The 22,309-nt window shown below is 36.1% G+C and overlaps 1 protein-coding gene across 1 annotated transcript in view; it reads left to right on the forward strand.

The window, feature by feature from the left end:
- The window catches only part of VPS54 (VPS54 subunit of GARP complex), a 127,891-nt gene that overhangs the window by 62,557 nt on the left and 43,025 nt on the right, over positions 1 to 22,309 (forward strand). The window contains 5 exon segments of the mRNA XM_017854926.1: positions 3,804 to 3,930; positions 5,475 to 5,582; positions 8,308 to 8,363; positions 10,375 to 10,471; positions 19,339 to 19,679. Of these exon segments, the coding sequence (XP_017710415.1) occupies positions 3,804 to 3,930; positions 5,475 to 5,582; positions 8,308 to 8,363; positions 10,375 to 10,471; positions 19,339 to 19,679 (729 nt within the window).

The raw sequence follows: 22,309 nt of genomic DNA on the forward strand, positions 1-22,309 counted from the left end.
AAAAGAGGAAGTCAAATTGTCCCTGTTTGCAGATGACATGATTGTATATTTAGAAAACCCCATCATCTCAGCCCAAAATCTCCTTAAGCTGATAAGCAACTTCAGCAAAGTCTCAGGATACAAAATCAATATGCAAAAATCACAAACATTCCTGTATACCAATAATAGACAAACAGAGAGGCAAATCATGAATGAACTCCCATTCACAATTGCTACAAAGAGAATAAAATACCTAGGAATTCAACTTACAAGGGATGTGAAGGACCTCTTCAAGGAGAACTACAAACCACTGCTCAAGGAAATAAGAGAGGACACAAACAAATGGAAAAACAGTCCATGCTCATGGATAGGAAGAATCAATATCGTGAAAGTGGCCATAGTGCCCAAAGTAATTTATAGATTCAATGCCATCCCCATCAAGCTACCACTGACTTTCTTCACAGAATTGGAAAAAACTAATCTTTATATGGAACCAAAAAAGAGCCCGCACACAGGGAGGGGAACATCACTCACTGGGGCCTGTCGGGGGTGGTGGGCTGGGGGAAGGATAGCATTAGGAGAACTACCTAATGTAAATGACAAGTTGATGGGTGCAGCAAACCGATATGGCACAGGTATACCTATGTAATAAACCTGCATGTTGTGCACATGTACCCTAGAACTTAATAAAAAAATTAAAACATCAATATTTACTAAAAACTTAAATATCTCAGAAACATAAATATAAAATACAAAACATCTAAATTCTTATCAATAGACAAATTTGCAATCATGATATAACAAAATTTTATCTTGTCACATTAAAATAATTTTCAAATGCTGAGTCTGAAAACACAATAGTATGTTAATTATGAAAACAGACAATACAGACAATAATCAAATATGAACAAAGAAGCTTACATTTCACAGTGATTTCCTGCTATAGTGATCTTTGCTGAATACCGTTCTCTCAAATGTTTTAATGCTCCTACAGTAGGTAAACAGTCTTTCAATTTCGGAAGAGCTTTGTCAGAAGGCAATAGTATTATATCTACCATTGCTCTACCTAGAAAGAGAAAAAGGCTTTTTTGTAATTTTTTAAAAACGTTAGGTCTGAAGTGTCTCAAAATAGTACCCTGAACAACTGAATTTTATGTTTATTTAGAAGAATGGATTTTATATTTATTTAGAAGACAAAGGAAGATTTTGTTTTAATTTCTGAAATTCTTCAAAACAATATATGTCCTTAGGAGTTCAAACTTTTTAAACGTTCATCATTTGATTTAAAGCCATGTTATCTTGAAATAGCTAGCATATACTAGAAAACAATAAACTATATCATAATTACTTGTCAAAAAAGTTAAAATTTATCAAAACTTACAGACTGTACATGGCCCCATTCATGCAGTATTAAATCATACCTGCAAAAAACTTTGGTACATATTATACCCCTGTAATAATTTCATAGCCACCTCCAGTTGCTACTGTGATGAGCTCAAGTGATGCTAGTCATCTATGTTTGAGTAGTTCCTCTCTCCAGTAAATGGAGTGTCACAGTAAAAGGTGATCTCTTACAGTTTTGCATGTTTTATTGTTTTAATACATGCTGTACACCTTGAATAACATCATGGAACCCAAACTAAGTTCACTGGTGATGCTGGAAGTACTCCCAAGAAGCAGAGAGAAGTGATGACATTTACAATAAAAAGTTTAATTCCTTGATGTGTATAGTAGATTGAGGTCTGCAGTTGTGGTTGCCCACGATTGTTTTAAAAAAAAAAAAGTTGTCAAGTCCTCACTCTAGCTACAACAGCATTTACAAAAGCCTTGTACTTTTGCAAGTACCTTTTATCCAGTATTGAAAATGCAGATTTTATGTAGGTGCAGGCTTACTATGAGAAAGGCATACCTATAGACTCTAATATTATTTGAGAAAAAGCTAAGATATCAAACGATAATTTAAGGCAAAAGGAAAGTGAAGGATCTAAAGCTGGAGAACTTAATGCTAGCAAAGGATGGTTTGATAATTTTAGAGGTTTGGCTTACAGAAAAGTCACGATAATAGGAGAAGCAGCTTCTGCTGACAAAGAGACAGCAAATGAGTTCCTGGATGCCATTTAGAAAATAATGGAGGAGAAAGAATATCTACCTGAAAGGTTTTAATGCAGACAAAAGTGCCCTACTCTGGGGAAAAAAAGCCACAAAGAACATTTATTAGTAAGGAAGACAAGTGAGAACCAGGATTTAAGACAGGAAGGGATAGGCTATTTCTTACTGTTTTGTGCAAATGAAGTCAGGTTTGTGATCAGGACTGCCCTTATCTATAAAGCTGCTAACCCACAAGCTTCAAAGGGAAAAGATAAATAACAGCTGCCAGTATTTTGCTTATACAACAAAAGACCTGGATAACGCTCTTTCTGGATTGGTGCCATTGATGCTTTGTCTCTGAAGTCAATAAGTACCTTGCCAAAAAGTGACTGCCTTTTAAAGTTCTTTTGGTGTTGAACAATGGCCCTGTCCACCCAGAACCCCATGAATTCAACACCAGAGGCATTAAAATGGTCTCCTTGCCCCAAACACAACATCTCTAATCTAGCTTCTAGATCAGAGAGTCATAAGTACCTTTACAGCTCATTACACACACTACTCTGCAGGAAGGATTATCAGTGCCTTGGAAGAGAACCCCGATAGAACATCACAAAAGTCTGGAAGGATTACACCATTGAAGATGCCATCATTGTTACAGAAAAAAATTGTGAAGACCATAAAGCCCGAAACAATAAATTCCTGTTAGAGAAAACTGTGTGCAGATGCTGTGAGACGATCAGGGAGATCATGAAAGAGATTGTGGATGTGACAAAAATGGGTGAGGAACGAAGGATTTCAAGATAAGAATCTTGGAGAAATTCAACAGCTAATAGATACCACACCAGAGGAATTAACAGAAGATGACTTGATGGAGATGGGTGTTCTCAAACCAATGCCAGACAATGAGGAAAAAGATATAGAAGCAGCAGTGCCAGAAAACAAGATGACATTAGACAGTCTGGCAGCAGAGTTTGCGTTATTCAAGACTGCCTTTGACTTCTTTTATGACATGGACTCTTCTATGATATGGGCACTGAAACTAAAGCAAATGGTAGAAGAAGGTTTGGTACCATATAGAAACAAACATTTTTAGATAAATGAAAAAGTAAAGTCAGAAATTACAATGCATTTCTGTAAAGTTATACTGACTGTGTCTGCCTCTTCTGCCTCCACTTCCACCTCCTCTGCCACCCTTAAGATAGCAAGACCAACCACTCCTCTCCCTGCTCCTCCTCAGCCTGCTCAGTGTGAAGAGGACCTTTATGATGATCTGATTCCACTTAATAGTAAATATATTTTCTTTTCCTTAGGATTTCCTTAGTAACATATTTTCTCTAGCTTTATTGTAAGAATATAGTATATGGTACGCACAGTATAGAAAAAAATGTGTTATTGACTGTTTATGTTATTGATAAGGCTTCTGGTCAACATAAGCTATTAGTAGTTAAATTTTGGGGGAGTCAGAAGTTATACACAGATTTTTTATTGCACTGGTGTTTGGTGCCTCTAACCCCCATGTTGTTCAAGGGTCAACTATAAAGAGAAAAATGGAATTTAGAAGATGAAATATTTGCAGTTATTTTGGTAAGTTAAAGGACTTCATTTTTTGAAAACATTGCATTATTGCACAGGTACTGTCAGCTGGAAAAGTTTTACCTACTAGTTCCCTTGATTGTGTGGAGCGAATTTGTAGTTTTTAGTGAATATAAATATAACATTTTCCTCTTCCTTTTTAGGCATTTGGGATCACAGCTTTGTGAATTAGAAAAACTGATAGATAAAATGATGATTGCAGAATTTTCTACTTATTCTCACACTGACTTAAATAGACCACTGGAAGATGACTGTCAAGTTTTAGAAGAGGTATGTGTTTTAACTGTGGAATGAAGTTGATGCCATTGCTTAACAGTCTTGGTTTAGAATACATTGTCTTCAGATTATAGGAAACAAAATTATCTTAAATTTCAAGGGCTATCAGACCTATGAAGTCCTTCACTAACTATGTGACTTTAGCAAGCACCATAATTGTTCACTATCCTATGGAATTAGAGAATAATATAATTGTATAGCTTAATTAGAAATTAGAGTTAGAATGAGCTTACAGACCGAGTTAAAAATGCAGACATAGGATGAATTAATTTATATTCTGTGTGCATGCGTGCGAGTGTTGGAGCTTGTCTTTTATAAAAAGTGATCATAGTTGGCTGCATTGGCTCCTGTTATAATCCCAGCAGTTTGAGAGGTTGAGGTGGGAAGATTGCTTGAGCCCAGGAGTTTGAGACCAGCCTCGGCAACATAGGGAGACTCCATCTCTACAAAAAATAAAAAATTAGCTGGGTGTAGTGGTGCATGCACACCTGTGGTCCCAGCTACTTGGGTGGCTAAGGCGAGAGGATCACTTGAGTTCAGGAGTTTGAGGCTGTAGTGAGCCATGATCGTAACACAGCAAGACCCTGTCTCAAAAAAAACAAAACCAAAAAAGTGATCATTATCATATGGTAATTACCCGTCACTCAAATTTACTGAGTACCTATTATGAACATGTTTTATATATATGTATATACAAATACATAATATCCAGGCTTCACTTAGCTGGTAACTTCTCAGTGTTAATCACTGACAACAACTAGTAAAGAATCCCAGAAACCCTGATAACCGCCTAAGTAAAGAAACTTTTGTACATGTTAGCAGTTGACTTCCCACAGAGAGTCTAGGTCATTATTTCAGTCTTCTAGACCATGCATTAAAAAGCACAGGGGCAAGGCACAGTGGCTCAGGCCTGTAATCCAAGCACTGTAGGAGACTGAAGCTAGAGGGTGGTTTGAGCCCAGGAATCTGAGACCAGCCTGGGCAACATAGTGAGTCTACAAAACAAATTTAAAAATTAGCCAGGTGTGGTGGTGCATGCCTGTAGTTCCAGCTACTCAGGAGGCTGAGGTGGGAGGATCACTTGAGCCTGGGAGATCAAGGCTACAGTGAGCTGTCATCACCCCACTACACTCCAGCCTTGGCAACAGAGTGGAACCCTGTCTCAAAACAAACAAACAAGCAAAACCCAAAACAAACCACAGGGCCCATGGAGTATTTATTGGTCATCAGGGTGTGAGAAGGGTATTTTTTACTTGTTGAAACTAGAACAAAAAATACCCTTGTATTGTTTTACCCCAAAACCAGCTTCATTGGTTCACTGTGGTGGGGTAGGATTTATCTGTTTTAGAATGCTGACTCCAAAAATCTCATGATAAGATTGCTGTGGGAGGGGGTTTTTCAGGCTGCTAGAAAATACTTTGTGTAGGATAGCAATCTGAGGATCAAACAGAACTCCTGATGCTGAATATTTCTACCTCTAAGTAAAATTACTTCCTATTTAAAATGTCAGATTACATACTTTTATTTTATTTTAACAGGAAAGACTGGTATCTCTTGTATTTGGACTTTTAAAACAAAGAAAACTTAATTTTTTAGAAATCTATGGTGAAAAAATGATTATTACAGCAAAGAATATCATTAAACAGGTAATCGTGCATTTTATTTGATATATTTTGGTCTGGAACCTTTGCGAAGTTTACTTTTATGTATCCTAGTAATAATATATATAGTGTAATAGTAATATAGCTAATTTATCTAAAACTGAAAATACAGAAAATGAAAGTAAAACATAGTCCTACTAGCCAAAAGATTATTGCTATAGGAATATTTCTATGTGTAGACTGTTACTGATTTTCTTATGTTGTCATTATGTGTTTATGATTTTATACATATATTTGTTAGAATCATAAGCATTTTCTCATTATAAAAGCTTTCAGAAACATCATTTTTAATGATTGTGTAAAGTCCCATTAACATTATGTTAAATCTACTTAACTTTTTCCTCTGTATTAATATTGTAGATTGTTTTTAATTTGATATGCAGAAATTAGCCACTGTGACAGATGTCGTGGTATAAAGTTATTTTGTTTGTTTTTCGTACTTAAGAATATTTGTTCTTAGACCGATTCCTAGAAGTATTGGTTAGAGAGTGAAAAGCATTTTTAAGTTATTTGATGTATAGAATTTAATTCCTATTTAAAAAGATTTACCAATTTATACTCCCACTAGCAGTAGACAAATGTTCATTTCCTTTTATCCTAATCTCTAAGAAATTATAAACTAAAATCCATGTGTTTTCAGTATTCCCTGATCTTTGTTTTGACTTTTTTTACTCAGATAAATCTTATCCACTGAACTTTGGTTTTAAATATATGAAAAGATAACATAATTTTAAATGTATTTATTAGGCTTAATTGATTATTATCATTAAGGTTGAATGTACATATATGAGTTTTAAAGTTTAAAATAAGTTTAAAAGTTAAATAAAATAAGCAAAAAAATTATAATCATCCCCTCTTTCAAGCACTGATTAAAACACTGTATTTTTAAATTGGTACAACCACTTTGAAAAATTGTTGGCAATACATAGTAATGCCAACTTTGCATACATGTTGGGACCCAGCATTTCTATTCCTAGGTATGCACCCAACAGAAATATGTATATAAGTTCACCAAAACACAGCAGAATGTTCATGGCAGTACTATTTGTAATTTTAAAAACTGGAAACAGCCCAAATTCTATCACCAGTAGAAAAGATAAATAGAATTTTGATGTATTTATACAATGGAATACTATACATTAATGAGAATGAATAGATTACACAGAATAACAAATGAGTATTATAGACATAATGTGGAGCCAAAGAAACCAAACACAGAAAGTATACAGTATATGATTCCACTTATGTAAAACTCAAATGCAGGCAAAATTATTCTATGGTTTAAAAATCAGGACAATAGTATATTTTGGGAGGAAGTAGTAACTGATAGGGAATAGGGGAGGAGTTCTGGGTATCAGCAAGGTTGTTTCATGAGCTGAGTTCTGATTACACAAATGTACTTCATTTGTACAAAAGTATTGAGCTGTAAACATAATTTGTACAATTTTCTGTATATATATTTTAAGCAATTTCTAAAAACTGATATGTTTCAATTCCCAGACTTCAAATCTAAGCATTTATTTTTTAATTTTAAACTGTTGCATATATCACAAGGAAATGTAACTTTCAATATGAACTTCTTTTGGGATTTTAATATGGGGCTTACACCTTGTTCCTAAGTATTATAGTTCTACTTTTCTGGTGTATGATTTTGAACAGTTTTGAATAGTAGGCGATATTATTACAATTCAAACATACTCTGAAGTGATTATTTAATTGGCTAATTGTAATCAGCTTTTCAAACACTATGAGAGATGCGTAAGATATAAAAATCTGGTAAAGTAATTATTATAGTAAGTAAGAGCCTTTTAAATTTTTTTAAATCTTAATAATATTTCAGGGGTACATGTGCAAGTCTGTTACATAAGTAAACGTGTGACATGGGTTTTTTTGGTATAGATTATATCATCACCCAGGTATTAAGCCTAGTACCCATTAGTTATTTTTCTGATCCTTTCCCTTCTCCCACCCTCCACCCTCCAATAGTCTCCACTGTGCGTTGTTGCCCTTTGTGTGTCTGTGTGTTCTCATCATTTAGCTTCCACTTATAAGTGAGAACATGCAGTATTTAGTTTTCAGTTTCTGCATTAGTTTCTAAGGATAATGACCTCCAACTCCATCCATGTCCCTGCAAAGGACATGATCTCATTCTTTTTTATGGCTGTATAGTATTCCATGGTGTACATGTACCACATTTTCTTTATCCAGTGGATCATCGATGGGCATTTAGGTTGATTCCATGTATTTGCTATTGTGAATAGTGCTACAGTGAGCATACGTGTGCATGTGTCTTTATTAATAGAACAATTTATATTCCTCTGGGTATGTAACCAGTAATGGGATTGCTGGATTGAATGGTATTTCTGTCTTTAGGTTTTTGAGGAATGGCTACACTGTCTTCCACAATGGTTGAACTAATTTACACTCCCATCAACAGTGTATAACAAGTGTTCCCTTTTCTCTACAACCTTGCCAACACCTGTTATTTTTGACTTTTTAGTAATAGCCATTCTTACTTGTGTGAGATGGTATCTCTTTGTGGTTTTGATTTGCATTTCTCTAATGATCAGTTATGTTGGCCACATGCATGTCCTCTTTTGAAAAGTGCTCATATAGTAAGGGCCTTTTTAATATACAAATGGAACATGGACTACTTAGGATTTGAAAGACAATTAATCAAATTGTTTTTGTTTTTTCTTGAATTTTGCAGTGTGTTATTAATAAAGTTTCACAAACAGAAGAAATAGACACAGATGTTGTTGTGAAGTAAGTATAAATATATAGGTTGGTGGTTATCAGTCAGAAAAGATGATACATGCAAATTCGAATAATTTGAAGTGGATTTCGTAAAGGAATTATTTACTAAGGTGTGAGCAGAGTGTAGGAAAATCACAAGTGACAGTGCAGGACAAAGACAGTGGTTAACAGAATTGAGGAGAAGGTAGTTGATAAAAAGCTGTGACCTTGAGTACAGGGAAGCAGTCACCCTGAGGCAACCCTTGAGAGACACAGGAGAAATAGGTACCTTTACTAGAAAGCTAGAGGAGTAGATACCTTTACTTCTTCCAGTCTTCGTAAGAGCTCCTCATGGGCCAAGCCCACAGATTAGCTTCCCAGAGCAGAGAGCAGGATGGAGAGGGGCAGAACATAGATATGGAGAGGTGAAATTGAAGATAATTCATTACAGGGGCATAGCAAGTATTATGTTTAAATTTTTAGCTATATAATTAAACTTCAACTTTTAATTGGCTCTGAGAAGTTTGAGTGTATGATTTTGAATTGCCCATGTTTGTATTTGTTTGTTTTCACCCTAGAAATTCCTATTCTTGGCCAGGTGCATTGACTCACACCTGTAATCCCAGCACTTTGGGAGGCCGAGGTGGGAGAATTGCTTGAGCCCAAGAGTTTGAGACCACCCTGGGCAATAAAGTGAGACCCCATCTCTACTAAAAATAAACATTAAAAAAATAAGTTGGGCATGGTGGCACATGCCTGTAGTCCTAGCTACTCAGGAGGCCAGGGTAGGAGATGGATTGAGTCTGGGAGGTCCAGACTTCAGTGACCCGTGATTGTGCCACTGCATTCTAGCCTGGGCAACAAAGTAAGATCCTGTCTCAAAAAAAAAAGAAAAGAAAAAAGAAAAATTCCTATTCTATTATTTTAAGAAGAACAGTGATAATATTTTATGACTGAATTTCTTGTTCATATGGATATTTAAATGTTTTTAACTGGCTTAGATATGAATAGCAATATGTACAACTGTGAAACTTTCCTGGGCCAAACTCACAGAATGCAGTATTAATTTCCACACTATTACCTAGGGAAAACTCAATTTCAGAATTAGTTGAAGCAACTATAATAATGAGAGAATTGTTAGTGGTTGGAAAACATTAAGTCATTGGGACACTGTTAGAAGCTCCATGGATGTGGAGAGTCAGTTTTTCTTCTTCCCTAGGGAATTTTATCCATATAAGTAGAGAACTTTCTGTATATCAAGTGTTGTAGTATCTTTTTAGAATAAACTCTTAGCTGAAGCTGCATTTATTAAAAATTTAGAGTAATAAGTCATTTTGGTACTATAAAATATCTTTAGGGAATGAATTATATTTTGTATTACTTTTTTTCACCTTGAAGTTAATGATTTGTGTCAACTATCAAAATAGTATTAGCTGCTGCTTACATGGTACTTTTAAAAATGTGTCATGCATTGTTCTAAGTATTTTTTATTAACTCATATAATATTTACAACAACCACATAAGGTCAGTTCTATCAGTTTCCTCATGTTAGATGAGAAAATTGGAGCATGGAGGGGTTAAGTCACTTGCCAGAGCCACATAGCTAGCAATTCCAATAAGCTGCTGCTATTTTAAACCAAGGCATTGTGTTGTGGCAGTGCTCTTAACTACCATGCCATATTACCTCTCATATGATATTTTTAAAGTTGTAGTTAGAAAAGCAGATTATGAAATTTTGGGCAAAGATGTGTTTCCATTTTTATTCCAGAGTATATCTTCACACTTACTTCTCTACGGTTTATTCATTCAGTGGTCATAAAGCTTGTTCATATGAAATTGATGTATGATATACTTAACTTACCATCTTAAAAATATTTAAATAAGCCATAACTCTTTGGTAATATACCTCTTCAACATTTTAGGTATCTGGATAAAATTGCATTTTATCACTAGATAGTATTTAGTATCATTTCTTCCAGTTTGTAGATGCTATATTGGCCCAGAGACAATCATTATTTTTGTTTGAATTGTTTTTTTCTAGGCTTGCAGATCAGATGAGAATGTTGAATTTTCCCCAGTGGTTTGATCTGCTCAAGGATATTTTCTCTAAGTTTACAATTTTCCTACAGAGAGTTAAGGTAAGCTTATATATTAGTTTGTCCAGAATATCCCTAAAATTAAGTCAACTTTCTAGATACGTAATATGTAAATAAAGAATCAAACTGGAATAAAACAGTTTCTTTGTTTTGTAATTTTCTAAAGAGGCTTGGTTTTAAATAAAATTTAGGTACCTCAGAGTTTGACAATTTTAAGAATTTAATAAGTTATAATTTTATAACTTGAAATATGCTTACTTGACATTAAATATTATACAGTAATATTTCCTCTGGTGATTTTTTTGTTTTCCTAGGTTATCTAGAGGTACAATATTGTTAAACACCCCAAAATCACCCCAGACTACCAACTTTTCTGTAAAGTCAATGTTGATATAATGGTATTTTAAAATACATTGTTCATATTCAAATTACCTTGCTAATTTACTTTTTTTGAGATGGAGTCTTGCTGTTACCCAGGCTGGAGTGCAGTGGTGCAATCTTGGCTCACCACAACTCCTGCCTCCCGGGTTCAAGTGATTCTCCTGCCTCAGCTTCCCGAGTGGCTAGGATTACAGGCGTGTGCCACCACGCCTGGCTAATTTTTGTATTTTTAGTAGAGATGGGATTTCACCATGTTGGCCAGGCTGGTCTTGAACTTCTGACCTCAAGTGATCTGCCTACCTCTGCCTCCCAAAGTGCTGAGATTATAGGTGTGAGCCACTGCGCCCGGCTGCTAATATTTATTTAGATTTTATTTCACTTTTGGGCACGAATCCAATCAAGCATCATGTGTTACATTTAATTATTTTGTCTCTTTAGTCAAGCCACTTAATTTTAAACCACTTAGTATAACAAAAAGAACAGGTCACATATCATTTTACAGAAGATGTCAGACTCATATATTAGTTTGAATCACCAACAGGTCATAGCTTTGTTTTAAGAAGAATACAGGCTGGCAGTGGATTACACCTGTAATCCTATCACTTTGGGAGGCCAAGGCAAGAGGATCACTTGAGCTCAGGAGTTTGAGACCAGCTTGGGCAACATAATGAGACCTCATCTCTACAAAATATTTTTTTAAATTAACCAAGCATAGTGATGCACACCTGTAGTCCCAGCTACTTGGATGGCTGAGGTGGGATGATCACCTAACCCCAGCGGGTCAAGGCTGCAGTGAGGCATGATTGTGCCACTGCACTCCAGCCTGGCCAACAGAGCAAGACTCTGTCTCAAAAAATGAAAAAAATAGAAAAAGAATAGAATCATTAGGAATTACCATGTGTAACAGTTAGAAGGGGCCATTTGTGAAATTAGATAGTCTTTGAGTTATCAAGTGTTATTAGCATTGTGTTTTATGTGCTAGTTAACATCCCCAGCATCTCCTGAGTACCATGTTGAATAGTGCGGGGGACTTTGCTACTTGTGTATGACATGAATTTTCATTTATTCACATTGGAGCAATGCTAAGTCACATGTGTAAGCTCTCCAATCAGGTTCACGAAAGTTTTATAGAATGGGATTCACTGTGCTTTATTTAGACTGCTTGTAAAATGTTGGTCCTACCTATTGATAGTGATAGACACAAACTTGTATCTATAGGTGTTCAATAACTAAATCATGTTTTCACTTCTTATATTCTGACCATGACCTCATCATCACACACTTCAATTATTGCATGTCTAGATATATAGAACTCTTACATTGCATAGTGTAGAACTGGCCAACTTTTTGTCAGTAATTTTTTAAAGTACAGTAAGTCCTCAATATGATGAATAGGTCTTGGAAACTGTGACTTTAAGTGAAACAACTTATACCAAAGCTATTTTTTTTTTCACTCATCATTATAGTGAAACATTTCCCTCAATATTTTTTTCAATAACATTGAAGGAAACAGTGTTATTCAAAAACCTGCTGTATGTTGTTTCACTTAAAGTTACAGTCTCCCAGAACCTATCACCCATATTAAGTGATGATTTACTGTCGTTATGCCACTTTAAGGCTCTATGTCAGTTAAACTAAGTAGAGTTATTTTATGTATGTACAGTATGGAAACTGATTTATCATAGTTGTAATTTCTCATTTTTACATTTGGACCGCTTAAACTAGTACTTATGTACATCTTTGCAGATGACATGGAATACGGTACTTTTTTCTGTGAAAAAAGTTTGTGATTCTGTCAAGTACTATTTCACTGAAAAATAATGTTAATTACAAGCTGTTCATTTTATTGAAGAATTTAAAATAGCTACAAATTGGAAAGAACCCAGATGTCTAACAATAGAGAAATGGTAAAATAAATTATGCTTTACACATTCTTTACCATGGAATATTATATACAGCCAAGGATTTTTAATGGTAGGAGAAAATACATACATTATGATATTCAGTTAAAAATGCAAGACACAGGGCCAGGTGCCGTGGCTCACACCTGTAATTCCAGCACTTTGGGAGGCTGAGGCAGGCAGATCACGAGGTCGAGAGATCGAGACCATCCTGGCCAATATGGTGAAACCCTATCTCTACTAAAAATACAAAAATTAGCTGGGTGTGGTGGTACATGTTTGTCCCAGCTACTTGGGAGGCTAAGGCAAGAGAATTGCTTGAACCTGGGAGGTGGAGGTTGCAGTGAGCCAAGATCATGCCACTGTACTCCAGCCTGGTGACAGAACAAGACTCCGTCTTAAAAAAAAAAAAAAATGCAAGATATAGATGTACTTAAATAAGAGAGATCTAAGCTATGTCAAAAAAAATTTTTTTAAACCTTTTTATCTTCCTAGAACAAGGAGAAACCTTGTTTTTTTTTGGTAGTTTTCTTTAGCTGGTCAGATTATATGTCATTTAAAAATTTTATTCTTTTGCATTTTCCCTGAATTTTCTACAAGAGAAGCATTACTTTTATAATCAAAAGCGGTTGGTTTTGGTTTTTTTTATACGTACTACATCTTACAGGCAAGACCTATTTTTGATTCTTGGTTTTGGATTTACCCAGGGGTTTTTAATAATTTTACTTCCTACATTTTTGCCATTTATTTTCTCAAAGACCAAGGGAACCTATCCTATATGTACTTTTAGTATTATTTATATATAATATATATTAGTTTTTTTTTTTTTTTTTTTTTTTTTTTTTTTTTTGAAGATGGAGTTTCACTCTGTCCCCAGGCTGGAGTGCAGTGGCACAATCTCAGCTCACTTCAATCTCGCCTTCCAGATTCAAGTGATTATCTTGCCTCAGCCTCTTGAGTAGCTGGGATTACAGGTGCATGCCACCATGTCCAGCTAATTTTTGTGTTTTTAGTACAGATGGGGTTTCACCATGTTGGCCAGGATGATCTCAATCTCCTGACCTCGAGATTCACCTGCCTTGGCCTCCCAAAGTGCAGGGATTTAGTATTATACTTTTTAAAAGAAATTAAAGTGTACATTTTCAGCCAGAATATTTTAATAGTATTTTTATTTTGAATGGATAAATAATAAACTATTGGGATGTATAAATTTCATATTTGAGTAATTGTTAACAACTTGAGGATCTGTTGCTGTTATTTGTATTTTTTTAGTGTGTGTTTTTTCTTTCTTTTGGTCATGGTAAAATAAACATACAAAACTTACCATCTTAACTGTTTTTAAGTGCACAATTCAGTGGCATTAAGTTCATTTGCACTATTGTGCTACCGTTACAAACATCCATCCACAGAACTCTTTATCTTGCAAAGCTGAAACTCTGTATCTATTACATAATAACTCTGGGCCTGGCATGGTGACTCACGCCTGTAATCCCAGCACTTTGGGAGGCTGAGGTGGGTGGATCACCTGAGGTCAGGAATTTAGACCAACATGGCCAACATGGTGAAACACCGTCTGTACTAATAATACAAAAATCAGCTGGGCGTGGTGGCTCATGCCTGTAATCCCAGCTATTCGGGAGGCTGAGGCAGGAAAATCACTTGAACCCAGGAGGTGGAGTTTGCAGTGAGCCAAATATCGTGCCATTGCACTCCACCTTGGGTGACAAGAGCAAAACTTTGTCTCAAAGTAATAATAATAATAATAATAGTTATAATAATAATAATAACAACAACAACTCTGGCCAAGGTGGAGCTGAAAGTCCCAACCCTCTAATCCTGCCTTAGTCTTTCAGGTGACCAGCCTTCGTCCTGTGGCTATGTAGGGGCCCTCGGCTGTTTGTCATCTCTTTAGCATACGAAGACATTTTTACCACTCTGGAGATTCCAAGGTTTTTAGGAGCTGTATGCCAGGGAATGGGGACAAAGACCAAATATAGGCCTGACATAGTAGCTCATGCCTGTAATTCCACCACCTTGAGAAGCTGAGGCAGGAGGATCGCTTGAGACCAGCAGTTTGAGACCAGCCTGGGCAACCTAGGAAGATCCTGTCTGTACACACACACAGCCATGAACACACACACACAAGTCCTGGGCAAACCTAGCAAGATCCTGTCTAGACACACACACACACCACCAAACACACACACACACACACACACACACACACACACACACACTTTTCCACTTTATCCCATCCCCTGGCAACCACCATTCTACTTTCTATCTCTATGAGTTTGACTCATAGAGCACTCATACTGTGTACTGATTATCAGGTATTTCATGTAAGTGGAATCATACAATATTTATCCTTTTGTGACTGGCTTATTTAATGTAGCTTAATGTCCTCAAGGTGCCATCTGTGTTGTAGCATGTTAGAATTTCCTTCCTTTTTAAGGCTGAGTAATATGAATAATATTCCATTATATGTGTATACACTACATTTTGCTTATCCATTCGTCAGTGGACATTTGTGTTGCCTTCACCTTTTGGCTGTTGAGAATGAACATGCATTTGCCACTCTGGAGATTCCAAGGGTTTTAGGAGCATATGCATATACCTCTGTATATTTGCATGCATATGCAGATACCTCTCTGAGGCCCCATTTTAGTTCTTATTTTTGTCAACCCCAGAATTAGAACTTCTGGATCATATGGTAATTCTATTTGTAATTTTTTGAGGAATCTTCGCACTGCTCTCCATAGCAGCTGAACCATTTTACACTTCCACCAATAGTGCGCAAGGGTTTCAGTTTTTCTACATCCTTACCAAAATGTATTTTCTGGATTTTGTGAGACTAGTCATCCTAATGGGTATGAGGTGGTATTTCCCTATAGGTTTAATTAACATTTTTCTAATGATGAGTGATGTTGAGCATCTTTTTTATGTGCTTATTGGGCATTTTTATGTCTTTTTTTGGAAAAATGTTTTATTTGCCTATTATTTAATGGGGTGGTTTGGTTTTTTTGTTGTTGAGTTGTAGAGGTTCTTTACATATTCTGAATATTAACTTTTTATCAGATATGTGATTTGCAAATATTTTCTCCCATTCCGTAGGTTGCCTTTTTACTCTGTTAATGGTGTCTTTTGATGCATAGAAGTTTTTCTATTTTGATGTAGTCCAATGTGTCTATTTTTTTGTTGTTACCTGTGTTTTTCATTTCATATCCAAGAAATCAATGCCAAATCCAATGTCATGAAGCTTTTCCCTGTATTGTCTTCTAAGAGTTTTATATTTTAGAGCTTATATTTAGGCCTTTAATTGATTTTAGTTAGTTTTTATATGTGGTATAAGGTAGAGGTCTACTTTCATTCTTTAGCATGTGGATATTCAGTTTTCCCAGTACCATTTGTTGAAAAGACTGACCTTTCTGCATTGAGTGGTCTTGCCACCCTTGTCAAAAAACATTTTACTATATATGTGAGAGTTCATATTTGGACTCTGTGTATTCTATATGTCACTCTTTATGCCAGTACCATACTGTTATGATTACCATAGTCTTGTAAGGTTTGAAATCGGGATTATAAGACCTCCATACTTCATTCTTTACTATTGTATTTTGACTTTTTTTTTTTTTTTTTTTTTTTTTTTTTTTTTTTTTTTTTTGAGACGGAGTCTCGCTCTGTCGCCCAGGCTGGAGTGCAGTGGCCGGATCTCAGCTCACTGCAAGCTCCGCCTCCCGGGTCCACGCCATTCTCCTGCCTCAGCCTCCCAAGTAGCTGGGACTACAGGCGCCCGCCACCTCGCCCGGCTAGTTTTGTATTTTTTAGTAGAGACGGGGTTTCACCGTGTTAGCCAGGATGGTCTCGATCTCCTGACCTCGTGATCCGCCCGTCTCGGCCTCCCAAAGTGCTGGGATTACAGGCTTGAGCCACCGCGCCCGGCCGTATTTTGACTTTTTATTAAATTCTTGTTTATTGTTTGCACCCTATAGATTAGGCTAATTTTTATAGGTAAGAAAGATAATAGGCTTTAAATGCAGCTTACCTTCTTTTCAAGGAATTCCTAGCTTTTAAATTTCATTTCGTTGTGTGGATAAATAATCCTAGTCTGTCATTTCAGAATGACAATATCAGTTGTCATTATGGTTATCAATATGACTATCAGATATTTCATTAACTCCATTCTCAAGATTTGAAAATTATATTTGGCTTAGCTGTCCTGGTGTTTTTGAAACATGAACTTGTCTACAGACTATGTAATAGTTCAGAAAGTAAGCGATGTATCTACTGTTGAACCTATTATATATTTTTAAATCTTATTTTTTGGATACCAGTCTTCTGGCATTCTTAAGAATGGCTTTAGACTTGGAAAAAATAATTAGCAAATCTTTAGAAGTGTAGATATGGTGAAAACAGCAAAGAAGAATCCCTAAGAGAATATCTGATATACTTTATGTGGAAATTTTTAATAACTGTATATAAGCCAAGATGTTATTAAAAGGAATGAAGTATTCAAATCAAACTAGTTTAAGCAATACAAGGAATGTATTGGCTCTGGGAATTAAAAAAAGTCCAAGACTAGGAAGGGCTTCATGCATGGTTTTGTCTTGGTTCTCCAGCTTAGTTTCTCTGTTTGCAATTCAGCTTTGCCTTTCTCTTTCCTCTTGGCTTCATCAGTTCTGGATCTGCCACATTTGCCACAATTCTATACCACCTAGAAGTTTTCTATTTTTTACTTAGAGTTTTTCTTCTTCAGTCACCAAATGAAATTCCTTTATTGATTAAGCCAAATTTAGAATTTTTCACCTGGAGTTTTTCTTCTTCAGTCATCAAATGAAAGTCCTTGGCTTTAATTGATTGAACCAGTTTAGGTCACATGTCCAGTCACTGTGATCAGGAAAATACTGTGCACTGATTATTAGTTTAAATCTGGATTTTCTTCTCATCTCTAAGCTAATCAAGAGGCAAGGAGGTTGGGAGTACACTGAGTGGGCTATTTAGAACTGATACTTGAAGCTGGAAGGTGGGCTTATTTCTACCCAAATTACATGGCTGTTGTACCGTGGGAAAAGTGATGTAGAATAGATGTTGGATAGGTCTATCATGTCTTTTTATTTTAAAAAGAAAGAAAATTAGCAAGACAGAAGAGGTAAGGAAAAAGAGGCAAAACAAGATGGGGGAACTAAGTATATCAAAGATTGGACAGCAGTGAGGATTAAAGCAGCAGTAGTGGAGCAGCTAGTTTGTGACAATACAGAAGAAGTTAGTGAGCAATGAAGAAAGAAAAAAAAATGCAGTATCCATAGTAGACACTTTGGTCTTAAAGCTCTTGAAGGCTCTATTTTTGATATACTGTATGCGCTATTGGCTCATTTAAAATGCTTTCAGTTTAAGGAAACACAACTCAGAGTGTCTCAGACAGTTAAGGGGATTTATTAACTCATATAACTAAAAAAAATACACAGAGGTAGGTCAGCCTTTAGGTGCTTCATAGAGAGGTTGTTGATGTCATCAAGCCTTGGCTTTATTTCTTGGCAATTCTCTCTTCTATGTACCTTCCTAATCATTAAGCTCAGATTGTGGTGGTTCCATGTACTAACTGGACTAGCTTAGATCCTTTTCTTGATTTTGGAGACCCGAAGTTGGAATCTGCTTCACTAGAACCGTGGAGATTCCAAAAAAAGTAAGCGTTTTGAGAAAGGGAGAAACAAATTTTAAGATTGCAACTGTGAATGTTAAAATAGGCAAGCAGTCCTTTATTTCCTAATTGTCCATAAAGACATTAGTTTACATAAATTTACTCTTCATTTGCCTAGCTTTCAATATTTACTGAGCACCTCCTATTTGCCAGGCACTATTCTAGGCATTAGGATTATAGTGTCATGGAATGGAGCTAACATTCTAGTAGGAGACCTAGAATAAACAAAGATAATTGTAGATAATGATTTTTTTTTTTTTTAAACTGGATAATGGGATAGGGTTGCTGGGTGAAGAGTCAGGGAAGGCCTCTTTGAGGAAGTGACCACTGGTGCCAGAACCTCAGTGATGAGAAGGAAATATGTGCAAAGATCAAGGTGAAGAGCATTCCGGATAGTGGAAACCAAAGAGGCACTGAGGTGGGAACAATCCTGGAATGAGGGAACAGTAGAAAGAGAACTAGAATGTCTGGAGAGTAGTGAATAAGTGAGAGAAGATATGAGAAAAGGAGAGAGAGAGGTGGGGGCTAGGCATGGTAAGTAACAGATTCCTTTTCTTTTAGGCAGGCATATCAATGTATATGATTCTGTGATGGGCAAGTTATGTTTAGTGTTACCTTTTTAAGAGGTCATAGTGTAACCTTTTAAGAGGTCAGAGAAATATGCAACATATTTTAGGGAGATTTCCATTTTAAAATTAGTTAAAATATAGGAACTTTATTTCTAAGCTTTAGTGAACCCATTTCTCCTGGGCAGTTCTTTTTCACATCACTTTTCCTATGTAATAAAAGATGGTAGAAATTCTGATATACATGACTTTGACTCATTTATGATTATAGATGTCCAAAATTACATGCACAGAATTCTCTTTTGGGAACTTCGGGTAAGAGATATTTTATGTCCCTTAAAAGTGTGTCCTATTTTCTTGTAGGCAACATTAAATATCATTCACAGTGTTGTTCTCTCAGTTCTTGACAAAAACCAAAGGACTAGAGAATTGGAAGAGATTTCACAACAGAAGAATGCTGCAAAAGATAATTCACTGGACACAGAGGTGGCTTATTTAATCCATGAAGGCATGTTTATAAGTGATGCATTCGGTGAGGGTGAGCTAACACCTATAGCAGTTGACACTACCTCTCAAAGAAATGCATCTCCAAGTAGTGAGCCCTGCAGCAGTGATTCTGTATCCGAGCCAGAATGTACTACTGATTCTTCATCCAGCAAAGAGCACACATCATCATCTGCTATTCCAGGAGGTGTGGATATTATGTGAGTATAGTGGCTACTGCCAAGTTGACAAGATTTTGAGTCATCTTATTAATGGCTTCAGTAAGACTGATTATTCAGTTTATTGAAAAAAATATGTAAATTTTAGAATTTAACAAAAATTAATTTTCTGAAACGTATCTCTATAAAAAATGTATGAGAAGTAAGGAGGTGAGCATTAGAAGTAACTGAAAATTATAGAGTTTTAAGACTGGAAAAGAACTTTAAAGACTATTTTATTAAATGCCCTCATTTCAGTGATAAGGTAATTGATGCCCAGAGAGCTTAGATGACTTACTTAAAGTGACTAGTGGCAGAACATATACTGGAACCCAGGTCAGTTTTGCTTTGGTCATTTTTCTGTGTCACCTTTGTAATTTATATGTTGTGAAGATCTGTTTGATTTATAACTTTTGGTTTTTCAAAGACATGAATTTCCAAATGGATCACATCTTTTCTTAAACCTTATTATTATTATTATTATTTTGAGATGGAGTCTAGCTCTGTCACCCAGACTGGAGTGCAGTGGAATGATCTCGGCTCACTGCAAGCTCCGCTTCCCGGCTTCACGCCATTCTCCTGCCTCAGCCTCCTGAGTAGCTGGGACTACAGGCGCCTGCCAGCACACCCAGCTAATTTTTTGTATTTTTAGTAGAGATGGGGTTTCACCGTGTTAGCCAGGATTCTTAAACCTTATTTTTAAAAACTTCTTATTTTGAAACCCTGTCTCTACTAAAATACAAAACAAAACAAAACAAAAAATTTATTTTGAAATAATTTCACATTTACAGAAAAGTTACCAGAATAGAATAAAAAACTCTCATATAACCTTCATCCAGATTCCCCAGGTGTTAATAGTTTACCACATTGCCCTCTGCCTCCCTCCCTCTCTTTTCCTCTTTCTGTCTCCTTTCGTCTTTATTTCTTATGCTAATATTTTTTCTGAATCCTTTGACAGTAGGTTACAGACATGATGCACTATTATCCCTGGGCACCTGGTGTATATTTCCTAAACACAAGAACACTCCTATATAACCTTAGTATACTGATTAAATACAATAAAACATTGATGCAATAAATTACTAATATTACCATCTAATCCACAGATCCCATTTAAACAAAGTTTACCAATTGACCCACTAATCTCTGCTATCAAAAAAATAGAACCAATAAAATATTTCTGGTCCAAGAATGTAGTTTGGATTTAGTTATTGTTCAGAATAACAACAGTTGTATTATCTTTATATAAATCAACTCAGTACTTTATTTGTTGTTGTTTTTTTTATTATACTTTAAGTTCTGGGATACATGTGCAGAACGTGCAGTTTTGTTACATAGGTGGATAGGTGCCATGGTGGTTTGCTGCACCCATCAACCTGTCACCTACATTAGGTATTTCTCCTAACGTTATCCCTCCCCTAGCCCCCCACCCCCTACAGGCCCCGGTGTGTGATGTTCCCCTCCCTGTGTCCATGTGTTCTCATTGTTTAACTCCCACTTATGAGTGAGAACATGCAGTGTTTGGTTTTCTGATCTTGTGATAGTTTGCTGAGAATTATGGTTTCCAGCTTCATCCATGTCCCTGCAAAGGACATGAACTCATCCTTTTTTATGGCTGCATGGTATTCCATAGTGTATATGTGCCACGTTTTCTTAATCCAGTCTATCATTGATGGACATTTGGGTTGGTTCCAAGTCTTTGCTGTTTTGAATAGTGCCACAATGAATGTACGTGTGCATGTGTCTTCATTGCAGAATCATTTATAATCCTTTAGGTATATGTCCAGTAATGGGATGGCTGGGTCAAATGGTATTGCTCGTTCTAGATCCTTGAGGAATCGCCACACTGTCTTCCACAATGGTTGAACTAAGTAACACTCCCACCAACAGTGTAAAAGCGTTCCTATTGCTCCACATCCTCTCGAGCATCTGTTGTTTCCTGATTTTGTAATGATTGCCATTCTAACTGGAGTGAGATGGTATCTCACTGACATTTTGATTTGCATTTCTCTAATGACCAGTGATGATGAGCATTTTTTAATATGTCTGTTGGCTGCATAAATGTCTTCTTTTGGGAAGTGTCTGTTCATATTCTTTGCCCACTTTTTAATGGGGTTGTTTGTTTTTTTCTTGTAAATTTGTGTAAGTTATTTGTAGATTCTGGTATTAGCCCTTTGTCAGATGGGTAAATTGCAAAAATTTTCTCCCATTCTGTAGGTTGCCTGTTCACTCTGATGATAGTTTATTTTGCTGTGCAGAAGCTCTTTAGTTTAATTAGATCCCATTTGTCAATTTTGGCTTTTGTTGCCATTGCTTTTGGTGTTTTAGACATGAAGTCTTTGCCAATGCCTATGTCCTGAATGGTACTGCCCATGTTTTCTTCTAGGAGTTTTATGGTCCTAGGTCTTACGTTTAAGTCTTTGATCTATCTTGAGTTGATTTTTGTATAAGGTGTAAGGAAGGGGTCCAGTTTCAGTTTTCTGCATATGGCTAGCCAGTTTTCCCAACACCATTTATCAAATAGGGAATCTTTTCCCCATTGCTTGTATGTGTCAGGTTTGTCAAAGATCAGATGGTTGTAGATGTGTGGTATTATTTCTGAGGCCTCTGTTCTGTTCCATTGGTCTATGTAT

Source organism: Rhinopithecus bieti, unplaced genomic scaffold (genome assembly GCF_001698545.2).
Source record: "Rhinopithecus bieti isolate Rb0 unplaced genomic scaffold, ASM169854v2 scaffold_36840, whole genome shotgun sequence".
Taxonomy (NCBI): Eukaryota; Metazoa; Chordata; class Mammalia; order Primates; family Cercopithecidae; genus Rhinopithecus; species Rhinopithecus bieti.